The sequence below is a fragment of the Ambystoma mexicanum genome, chromosome 10 (assembly GCF_040938575.1).
Source record: "Ambystoma mexicanum isolate Mex_15411 chromosome 10, UKY_AmexF1_1, whole genome shotgun sequence".
NCBI classification, from domain to species: domain Eukaryota; kingdom Metazoa; phylum Chordata; class Amphibia; order Caudata; family Ambystomatidae; genus Ambystoma; species Ambystoma mexicanum.
The window spans coordinates 312,665,745-312,677,692 of record NC_090932.1 but is presented as its reverse complement, the minus strand read 5'-3'; the positions used below and the strand labels follow the sequence as shown (position 1 = coordinate 312,677,692).

The 11,948-nt window shown below is 46.8% G+C and overlaps 1 protein-coding gene across 1 annotated transcript; it reads right to left on the bottom strand.

Moving 5' to 3' along the window:
• Positions 1-527: 527 nt before the first annotated feature.
• LOC138492864 (olfactory receptor 2B6-like) lies at positions 528-1,487 on the bottom strand. The gene has a single exon (XM_069620193.1). It carries the CDS (start codon positions 1,485-1,487, stop codon positions 528-530), a length of 960 nt encoding a protein of 319 aa, XP_069476294.1.
• Positions 1,488-11,948: the final 10,461 nt, after the last annotated feature.

Below are 11,948 nucleotides of genomic sequence, written 5' to 3'. Positions count from 1 at the left end.
ATGATTGAATGCCAGTCACCAGACTTGGGTTAGATCAAACCTAGGCAAGGATGGTAATCACTCACAAAACACTGATTGAAACGTTGTACAAACTGAGGACCAGGAGCATCTATGTTTCTGTATGTAGTACTGTACCACTAGGAGGCAGTGTTTGATTCAACTGCTTGTTCTCTTTCTCTCACTCTGCAATGCCCCACAAGCCACCCCAGTAATTGACTGTACCCATACATGATTTCATCCATCCAGCATGACAAGTTGGCAAATCTGCACCAAGTTTTCAAAAGGAACCTATGCAGGCTTCTAGAAGACATATGCAAGGAAACAGAATGCAGATCACACTTCACCCCTCCACACAGATCGATACATACAGTCTCAGGTGAAACAGAGGCATCACTTGCTTAAAGTGCTTAATTTTGTAATATGGCTGAAAGAAGACTTTATGAAAGCTCATAAGGTTGAAGGTGATCATTTTAAATGGCTCTCAAGAGAGTAGCCCTTTCACAATATGATGAGTTTTATGAGCTTCTTTAAACAGAGACCACAAGGAGCTTCATGAGAACTTTTTCATTACATTTTAGGGCCTTCCTTGCGGCACTCTTCATCTCCCCGTTCCTGAGACTGTAGATCATTGGGTTCCACATTGGAGTAAAAACTGTATAAAAGAGTGAGGCCAGTTTGTCTTGCCCCAATGATCTGGCAGAAGGTTTCAAGTGTGTACCAGCACCTGTCCCAAAAAACAGAAACAGCACAATAAGGTTTGACGAGCAGGTGGTGAAGGCCTTTCTCCTCCCCTCCGCCGAAGAAATCTTCAGAATGACCCTAAGAATGTGCACATAGGACATGAAGACTACCAGGCAAGTGATCAGAGCCATCCCACCAGACAGTAGAAATATCTCAATCTCATTGGGCAAGGTGACAGCGCAGGCCAGCTTTAGCAGGTTGGGGATCTCACAGAGGAAATGGTCAATCACGTTGGCCCTACAGAAGGGAAATTGTGAAACATGTATTGTGAGAGTACAGGAGTATAGGAAGCCAGTCACCCAAGAGATAGCAAGTAACATGATGCAAAATCTCCTGTTCATGATAACCGTGTATTGCAATGGGTGGGAGATGGCAACATAGCGGTCATAGCACATGACACTAAGGAGTGGAACTTCAGTGCCTCCCAAGAAAACAAAGCCAAATATTTGTGTGATGCATTCATTTAAAGCAATGTATTTCCGTTCGGCCAGCAGGTCCACCAGCATCCTAGGAACAGTGACTGAAGACACGCCAATGTCCACGCAGGCCAGGTTCGATAGGAAGAGGTACATAGGGATGTGCAGCTTTGGAGTGATTGCAACAAGTGCAACAATGATTAGGTTCCCCAGCACAGTGATGATGTAGACGAGCAGGAAGGCAGTGAACAGGGCAACTCGCTCACCCGGAGAGACAGAGAAGCCTAAGAGGATGAATCCGGAAATGCTGCTGCTATTTCTCAGGCTCATCTTGCTCTGCAACATTTACATAAAACAATAAGTTAGATAATCGTAAACAACTCAGATTACAGATCACTGGAAAGGACAACTGATGTTCACCAGTTCCCATTTCAGTTCATTCCATACCAGTGTATTACAATTTGCAATACTTCTAAAATACTGCCAAAACCAGGTGATAACTCCTCTCAGAAAACAGTGCCGCCACCCCCTCCCAAGAAGTAAATGCATCCGGATGCAAAAAGGAAAGCCACATGTGCATTCAACAGGTTCTTATTTGTATTGAGCTCATCTCCAAACAATATGCACCACCTAGCCGATACGGAGAAGGATATCCACAGCCAACTACTACTACTCAATAACCTGAAGAAGAGGGCAATGTAGCAGCAAGCAAACATACCACCATGGCAATGGCAAAGAGGGGTCATGTGGTGAATGAAACAGCCCACACCTCGCTCCACACTATCCTCCTGGGCACAGGCCATTGGTAAGCTGATCACATTGTATCACTTGATCTGGGGAACTGTAGCAAACCTACTGACCCTGATTCGGACGAACACCCTGGAGTGGGCTAAACATCAGTACTGCAATCCGACCCCTGCTGAAGCTGCACTTTTGAGGTAAGGTCACATTTAGCATCACTGTCAGCATGCTGCACAGCATGTCCCAGCCAATGATCTCAAATGTGCTGATCCAGGTGCTCCATGCTCAACTACACATCTACCTGTTCTCCGCCATTTCCCAAACACTCCCTCGCTACCAGGGCAGTGGGGATGTGTTAATGCAATCCAAGAACAATTCAATGAATGACTGTCTAGATAACCTGTGATGCAGATCTCAACACGTGCCATTGCTGTGCCCGTTCATCTGGTTCTGCGCATTGCCCCACGCTGCTACAGAATATCACCCTGCCAGGACACATGGACACTCACAGAGGGCCATGTACTTGGATTTTGGGTAAGCAGCCAAACTGACAATGCTATGTTCACCAGAAGCAGGAAAGGACTATGTGATGAGAAAGGAAGGGCACATAGGAACAGCGCAATAAACATCATTCACGCATACCCACTATCTACCCTGTGCATGATGCACATGACTTTAACAACAAATCGTGCCACCTTCCAGTGCTTTGCTAATTCTGAAGGGTCTCTTACACCCATTCTTACACTTTGCATGATTGAATTACAGGTTTCAGGATGCCTAGCGTAAGAAACCTGTACAAGATCATAGACAATATATACCACTCCCCAGGCCACAATGTTAAAACAAATTCATGCCATAGTTGGTCACCTAGGAATGCAAGGTGGTAGAACCCCCTGATTCTTGCATTCTATAAGCTCGGTCTCACAACCTGGCATTTCAAATGCAAGGAACCACTACAATGTAGAGCACAATTAGGTCAGATTTCATTGGTCAGGTTAATAATTTTGCAAGGAGTATAAGGTAAGTTGAAGCTGTGGTAGTGATGAGTAAAACAGAGGAGAAATCATGTCCCATACTGCAAGTTGATCTGTACTCTGTGGCCGCTCGCCATTGCAGTGTACACACTCCCCCAAGTGTAGTAGCATGAGAACATCAGTATGTCCGGATATGATGCGCCATTGCATTTCATTTTGTCCTGATGAAGTTGTGGTTTTCCTTATGCACTAAAACGTCAAAGGCACTTCGAACATCTTCAATGAATTGAGTTTATATAAAACTATTCATAAATTTCAATTAAGTGAAACATTGTAAAACTGCTTTTTGCATTTTTAGGATTACTATCAGTTGATTGATTGAAAGTAAACGTGTGGATTACCTGTGATTGTAATGTAATGTGGTCAATGAGCTGGGTGTAAGTGTGCAGTTTAGTATAGTGTAGGTTTGTTTCTTCATATTGTTGTTGACAATTGGTCTTGAGTCTTATGAACTATGTGTGTTTATTTTTTCAATGCAATGCACTATGTGCACGTTTGTGCATGTTTCTTAATTTAATTATTGATTGTTTATATGTGTGCAAGGTAGAATATATTTTTGATACAATTCTAGGTGTCTGACATTTGTTGTTCAAATTTTTATTTTGTGTTAAATAATTCTTTGGTTTAATGTATTCAAGTAAAATTGTTGGCAATAATTGTATTGTCCAGCATCGACATGTTTTCAGGTGTATGATTATTTTTCTGAGTTGATGAAAATTAATCAGAATATAGGACATTCAATGGGTACACTGGGTACACAACCAACAGTGATGTATTTGTGCCACATCAGTGACGCTGTGACTCATACACTGTGCCAGTTCCACACTTTGAAGAACACTATTCATAAATCATGTGGCAGATGAAATTATACCAGCTTTAGTTGTTGTGGCAAGAAACCTAATACACAGCATACTACTAACTGTACTAGTTAATAAAATACAGACAGAACTGGCAGAACATAAAATACAATCACACTGTACTTCAAGGGTGTTGCCACAACATGTCACGTTACTATTTAGGCCAAAGTTCTTTCGGTTCCCTTGCCTCATTAGGACAGCACCATTACAATCTAGAGGCCTCCTGGCACAAGGAGAAAACGTCACTGAATAATAGTAAGTGACAGAAGCTTCATTGCATTGTAAACAACAGATGTTGCTATTACGCAATTTAACAGTACTCATTTTATCAATTTCATAGAAGGTAAGGCAGAGACATCCCTGCAAGATGTTAAACATACGCATACAGACTGCACAAAGATCTCAGGAGATCGGCATATATGTGTATCTGTACCCTCCCCCAGGGTGAACCTTGTGAGAAGTAAAGGGTTTGTCTTCTGTGGCAGAACAGTAATCTGCGTGCAATGTAACTGCAGAGTAAAGCAACTCTAAAGCCCACTATCTCCAGCAATGCTGACCAACCACTGCCCGCTTTTCTCATCTGATTTCATGCACACAGTTCTTTCTTCAAAATATGTTAAAACAAAGCTTTTAAATCATGTCCTGAAAGTCCTAGCGTATAAGCATATGCCATTTTGCATTCTGTGAGAAACCTGAGGGTGTTCTCACTCCTAAAAGCCTTCGATCCACTGTGCAGGTGGCCAGGGAAAGGCCACCGCTTTCGAATCTTGACCCTGGGAGCGGGGTAGCAATGGAGAATCACCTGTGTGGAGGATTCTTGGGGAATGGGAGTGGGATGACCTCAGGCCATACATGGTATCCCCCTATTCCTAATGATGACCTACCTAACCTCCCCCAACCTTTATGGGATATTGCAAGTCAGCTCCCTTCAGTTCAACATATGGGACAGTTGGCAGTACTGAGACGTGGAAGAGGCAACTGAGAGTAATGAACACCATACACTCACACCACTTTGGTACTGGCATGAAGAAGATACTTGCAAAATGGTGTGAAGGACAGGCATATCCTCCTAATCAGGGGCAGGCAAGGCTGATTGAGAGAACACACCTGCAACCTGTTAGATGTTAATGTTAATGTTAATGTTAAAGGTCATTTGTACCGCGCACTATCACCACCGAAGTGGTCCCCTGGCGCTCTGGCGGCTCTGAAAAGGGGAGGAGAGGGGGTGGGTTAGTAGGAATAAGTTGGAAAAGTGCAAGAGAGCAGTGATGTGCTGTTGGCAGCCTCAGCCCGGTGGTTCCGTCGGCCGGGCTTGGGGTGTTTTATGGTCCGTAGTCGTCGTGTGCTGTTGTGTAAGGCTATGTGCGGTTTGTTTTGTTGTTGCATTGTTGTGAAGTTTGTGCGGATTGCTGCGTTTAAGGCTTGTGGTTGTGTTTGGTTATAGTTTGAGAGGTGTCTGCAGAGGGATGGAATTGTTAGTTGGTTGGTTAGTTGGCATTGCTGTCCTTGCAATTGTGGGATTCCATCTAGGTCTGGTACATGCTAACAGTCACATTTCTATCTAGATGCGACGCAAGCTAGGGTTCATAATTCTAAGTGTGGTGCATGCTAAGAGTCACATATGCTAACGGTCCCATTCCTGAAAATTCCATCCGAGTGTGGCATATGCTAACCATCATATTTCTATCTAGATGCGACGCGGGCTAAGCTTGGGAATTCCATCTGAGTGTGGCATATGTTAACCATCATATTTCTATCTAGATGCGACGCGGACTAAGCTTGGGAATTCCATCTGAGTGTGGCACATGCTGACCATCATATTTCTATCTAGATGCGACGCGGACTAAGCTTGGGAATTCCATCTGAGTGTGGCACATGCTGACCATCATATTTCTGAAATTCCATCTAAGTGTGATATCTGCTAACATTCATATTTCTGTCTAGATTTGGCGCAGACTAAACTTGAGAAATTCCATTAAGTGTGGCACATGCTAACAATCACGTTTCTGTAGTTACCTCTAAGTGTGGTATATGCTAGCAGTCACATTTCTGCAATTCCATCTAAGCGTGGCACATGCTAACAGTCATATTTCTGTCTAGATTAGGCGCAGACTAAACTTGAGAAATTCCATTAAGTGTGGCACATGCTAACAATCACGTTTCTGTAGTTACCTCTAAGTGTGGTATATGCTAGCAGTCACATTTCTGCAATTCCATCTAAGCGTGGCACATGCTAACAGTCATATTTCTGTGTAGATTAGGCGCAGACTAAACTTGAGAAATTCCATTAAGTGTGGCACATGCTAACAATCACGTTTCTGTAGTTACCTCTAAGTGTGGTATATGCTAGCAGTCACATTTCTGCAATTCCATCTAAGCGTGGCACATGCTAACAGTCATATTTCTGTCTAGATTAGGCGCAGACTAAACTTGAGAAATTCCATTAAGTGTGGCACATGCTAACAATCACGTTTCTGTAGTTACCTCTAAGTGTGGTATATGCTAGAAGTCACATTTCTGCAATTCCATCTAAGCGTGGCACATGCTAACAGTCATATTTCTGTCTAGATTAGGCGCAGACTAAACTTGAGAAATTCCATTAAGTGTGGCACATGCTAACAATCACGTTTCTGTAGTTACCTCTAAGTGTGGTATATGCTAGCAGTCACATTTCTGCAATTCCATCTAAGCGTGGCACATGCAAACCGTCATATTTCCATCTAGATGCGACGCAGACTAAACTTTGAGAATTCCATGCAAGTGTGGCACATGCTAACAATCACATTTCTGTCTAGATTTGGCGCTTCTATCTAAGAGTGGACATGCTAACATTCACAGTTCTAAAAGAGTGGACATGCAAGTATTATTGCACTTTATGTTATTGATAGGTTAGATAGAGTGGCAGGGGTTTTCTGGAGTAGAGTGATTGCTCTATTCCCCACCCATGCCACACTCACGGTTTTTGTTGGTGTCTGTTGGCTGCTGGCTTCCTTGGCTTCTCCTGCTGACACCTGCGGCCACTTCCTGGAGTCGCCTCTGTTGGAGTCGCCCTTGGCCTCGGGGCCCTTAGCCGCTGGGGGCTGCCGGGCAGAGGGCTGCCCTGGGAGGACCGGTGATGAAGTGTGGATGCACCAATGGGAGGGAGGGAGGGCGGGTCGGGAGGCGGGCTGGGGAACCAGGAACGGGTGCGGGGAGGGAGGGATGCAAAGGCCAGCTACTGGGCACGGGCCTACCAGTCATAGGGCTGGGGGGGAAAAAAACACCAGGAGGGTGCTGCTGGGGGCACACTCACCGCGCTCCGAGGGTTTGGAAAGGAGCCGGTGGGGGCCTCGCGAGTCGGTAGACTCCACACAGAACTTGGATGCACCAATGGGAGGGAGGGAGGGAGGGCGGGTCGGGAGGCGGGCTGGGGAACCAGGAACGGGTGCGGGGAGGGAGGGATGCAAAGGCCAGCTAGTGGGCACGGGCCTACCAGTCATAGGGCTGGGGGAGAAAAAACACCAGGAGGGTGCTGCTGGGGGCACACTCACCGCGCTCCGAGGGTTTGGAAAGGAGCCGGTGGGGGCCTCGCGAGTCGGTAGACTCCACACAGAACTTGGATGCACCAATGGGAGGGAGGGAGGGCGGGTCGGGAGGCGGGCTGGGGAACCAGGAACGGGTGCGGGGAGGGAGGGATGCAAAGGCCAGCTACTGGGCACGGGCCTACCAGTCATAGGGCTGGGGGGGAAAAAACACCAGGAGGGTGCTGCTGGGGGCACACTCACCGCGCTCCGAGGGTTTGGAAAGGAGCCGGTGGGGGCCTCGCGAGTCGGTAGACTCCACACAGAACTTGGATGCACCAATGGGAGGGAGGGAGGGTGGGTCGGGAGGCGGGCTGGGGAACCAGGAACGGGTGCGGGGAGGGAGGGATGCAAAGGCCAGCTAGTGGGCACGGGCCTACCAGTCATAGGGCTGGGGGGAAAAAACACCAGGAGGGTGCTGCTGGGGGCACACTCACCGCGCTCCGAGGGTTTGGAAAGGAGCCGGTGGGGGCCTTGCGAGTCGGTAGACTCCACACAGAACTTGGATGCACCAATGGGAGGGAGGGAGGGAGGGCGGGTCGGGAGGCGGGCTGGGGAACCAGGAACGGGTGCGGGGAGGGAGGGATGCAAAAGGCCAGCTACTGGGCACGGGCCTACCAGTCATAGGGCTGGGGGGGAAAAAAACACCAGGAGGGTGCTGCTGGGGGCACACTCACCGCGCTCCGAGGGTTTGGAAAGCGATGCATTGCATTGCTTAAGGGCAGTCCATCCATCCGTCATGTAACGATAAAGGGCTGGTTTGGCCCAGCCACAGCGATCCCATTCAAGTCAATGAAAATAGAGACTGTGTACTCGATTCATGGATTATTTGCGCCGAAAAAAACAGGATCCGTGCGCCATTCTGCCCGCAAATCCCTGTTTAACAAATGGGGATTTGTGGGCAGAACGGCGCACAAATCCAATCCTCTTCAGCGCAAATGATCCATGAATCAGGGCCTGTGTTTCAAGGGGGGTGAATGTTTGATTTGTGTAGCTTCCCATTGAAGCTGACAGAGAGTATGGCCTTGATGCGGTGGGTGTAAGTGTCTGACTTGGCTCTGCAAAGAAAATCACAAATTCAGGGCAAAATTCACTGACCAAGCCGGTTTCACTGCTGGAGGAGCAAAATTGCCCTTTTTAGGCTTTTTCCAACATCAAATTCTGCACTTTCACACTTTTTTGTGGGGGGGGGAGGGGTTTCGCAGCAAGATATTTCAGATGGTTTGCCTCCAGAAATTTCGTTTTTTCCATGAAATTCTGCTTTCAGTGGCCATAAATGTGACATTTCAGGAAACAAACACACTTCAGAAACACAAAAGTGGGCTAAAAGTAATAGCACAGCATCTAAAAGAACTCTGTGCAGGCGAAGGAGAACTTGGATAGCATACTGCAAATGGGAAGGGAGAGACTTTAATGTTCCTTTCGGGCCTGAGAGCTTGCTCCAGCAATAGCAGGCTTGAGTGCTTCTGGCAGCAGCAGGAGGCCTGTGTGGAGCTGCCTCTGCCCGCAGGGCTCCAGCGAGTCCCCACCTCTTCCCCAGGTCCTGCTTCTAGGGTTCTTGACCTTCCCATGCCCCTGCTCCAGGGCTCACCTGCTGCCATCGCCATGCCAACGAAACCCTCGGGCTGGGCAGGCATTGTGACATCACAGCTTCCCCCGTACCCCCGCCGGGCCCAGGGCCTAGAGCTGGCTGCTCCCAAGTCCCACATCTGAGCCCAGCTCCTGCTGAGCTCCTGAGCTTGACCAGGGCCCAGGGCTGCTTTGGCTTCTTATTGGAAAGGACTTTCCTTCATGGTGCCTCCTACAAAAGATTATAAGCGCTGCCATACAAAGCAACATATGTCACGTCATTTGGGAGATGCTGCTCACATGTCTAGCTCTACTAAAATCCTCCTTAGTATGTTTACAAACCATCAACGGTGACCCATAGGAACATGCCAAATATGTTCTAGAAGCAAAGTGGATGACCCTGAAAAAACTGCTTTGGACCCCCAGACATTAGGATTGTACCAATACATCTAAGAGGCGCCCACTCTAGAACTGGACCATCCATGCGGGGGTCTAGTTTTGCAAACCGAGGCCGAGGAGTGGACTGGGAAGCAAAAGAGGCCTTGGAATTTGAATTCAAAGTGGCCCATACAATATAAACTATCCTAAGAGGCCCATGGTGCAGAGGCCCACCGGGAAATATTCCATCTTTCTAGTAGGTCAGTCGAACACTGACTACAATGTACACTCCCACTGCAACCCTAAAACCCTCCTCAAGAAGCACCAGAATGTGCTCTTCCACTGAAGCAAGAAAAGGGGTTCACACAGCGTTTGCAACTGTATGTTCAGGCCAGCCAGACATTGGATTGTATGAATTCACCGGGGCAACATCCTAGAGATGTTCCTGCAGGGGCCAAGCGATACTGCCACCATAAGTTGTACAAAAACGCCATCTGCTTGAGTCATCGCAACATTTTGCAACACTAGTCTTTGTGTCCACTGCAGATGAGGCCAGTTATGTAGGAATGAGTGTGATTCAATGGGGTTCATGAGGTGATTCTGAGGGGAATGGCCAAGCCTTTATGTAATTATATGCAGCTATCGGATAAGAATGAGGGAGTCTGTAGGGAGGTGTATGAGACTACTCATGTAGGAAGCAGTGCGATTCTATCAGGCAAGTCCCATGGGAATGAGTGGGTCACTGTGTTATTATATATCAATTTTTAATGATACATAGGCTTCATCATTTTTGTTTTGGGAAATGCTTTTATACCAGCAAATGTTGACCTCAAGATGACAATTCAAATACATTTTTTAGAAGGCAAGCAACATTCCTTTTCACAAATCATTAAGAGCAGATATTATCGGTAGCATTTTTAAAATTAAAACAAACTTTATAAATGCTAGATTTGAAGAGCTTACCTGCAGACGAAGCGCAATGGGAACATGATGCATTTTCCAATTAACAACGAATAACCTAGTCTCCTGCACCTGCTGTGGGCAGTGCCTCAAACCCAAATGTTTGCAGTGACCAATTCATGCGTAATGTACGGGAGAGTCCGCTAAAAATAGAAAGAGTGAAAAACACTTTAAATGTTACTTTTCGGTGGTAAAAAGACTGCACTTGCAACAAAATAAAGATGGTTTCTTTCTGATTTTATTTCGTTGTAATAGGTCTGTAAATGGCCTCATATCTATACACTAGCAAACAGTACCCATTCTCCGACCGGGTTCTCTGGATGGACATGACAACACTCTCATCAATTGTTGAAAATCTATGCTCCTGTAGGTCGCTGTTGCGATTCGCTTGTCACTTGATATGCTTTGCACTCTGAAGTAAACTGCAGTGAGAATGGGCATGTGTAGCTGGCTGACATACCCCAGAGTAGACGTTGGGGGCGAGGAGAGTTGGTGTTCTGATGCATACTGGGACCTACAGTGCTCTCTCCCCACCTGTTGCCTCACTCTGGCGTGGTGCAGTTTCTTGCGGTGCATTGCGGTGCAAATGTCCCAGAAACCGTGTATTCTAGGGTTGAGGACTGGTCCTTCTACGACCACATTGATGTTTCAACAATTTCAGGCAACCGTCTCATGTGTGAAGGTGCTGAAATACGGGGGTAGGGGTGGGGTGTCCAAATGTCATGTAGCCAGTAATGTCCAGAGGGTCCTAACAGGTAACTATGCAAAATGTGCAGATTGGTGAAACAGCGTGGAATTGTATAAGGAGCAACCCTTGGCCAAGCCACAAAACCAGCCACAAACCCACACATGTTCACTTTTATAAATATTGATTACTTTCTTCACACCCCCATTGTCATTCACATTTTTCAGATGTTTTTTGATTTTTAATAGCACTCAAAAGAAAATGTGCATATAATTTGCAATTTGGCCTTTGTAAGAATTCAACCAGCAGAAAGTCCCCTTTCTTCAACCGACATCCTTGCAGCAGTACTAGTGCTGTGAAAATGCCGGTTTGTGCTTGCTTTTAGAGATTGTACTTTCTGTGAACAAGTGTCTTCTGGTCGGAGAAGGTGTTATTTCAAGGCAAAAAGCCTTTCAAATGGGCGCCAAAATAAATCCTGTGTTTGTGCATTCGGGATACAGAGCAATAGAAACACTGCTCTCGGCAACCTGTGTTTAATTTGTATCTCAATCCTCCATAAAAGCACCATAAAATGCACTTTCAGTGTCTGTTGTGACATGGTCGCGCTCACAACACATGAAGTGGCAGCCCAACGCTGCTGTGCCCATCATTCCTCCTCAGATGTACGCAGACAGCTTTTCCCTAACGTGCAGGGAACGGTGCACTGCTCATTGAAGCCGCTCCTGTGTTCCGTTAATGTGGTGCACGCCCCTGTCAGACAGCCATTTCACAGGCTGAGGCACATGATAATCTCCCTTTCAGCTCCTCCCCTATCACCAAATAACAAAGGAAAGCCTTTGTTTTATGCTGTTACTGATGCGCCGTGCGTGCACAGGAGACTTCAGGCCAGTGTTGGTATGAACCAGGGCTAGTGGGGGAATGAAGGGAGCCAGGGCACGGCCCCTGTTTGGGAGAATCTTTTGGAGACTGTCAGGGCTGTGCCCCCACTAGCACTAGCCCACAAAAAG

Bases quoted from the DNA above. Each gene is read 5' to 3' on its own strand.
- LOC138492864 (XM_069620193.1), bottom strand. From the start codon at position 1,487: ATGAGCCTGAGAAATAGCAGCAGCATTTCCGGATTCATCCTCTTAGGC.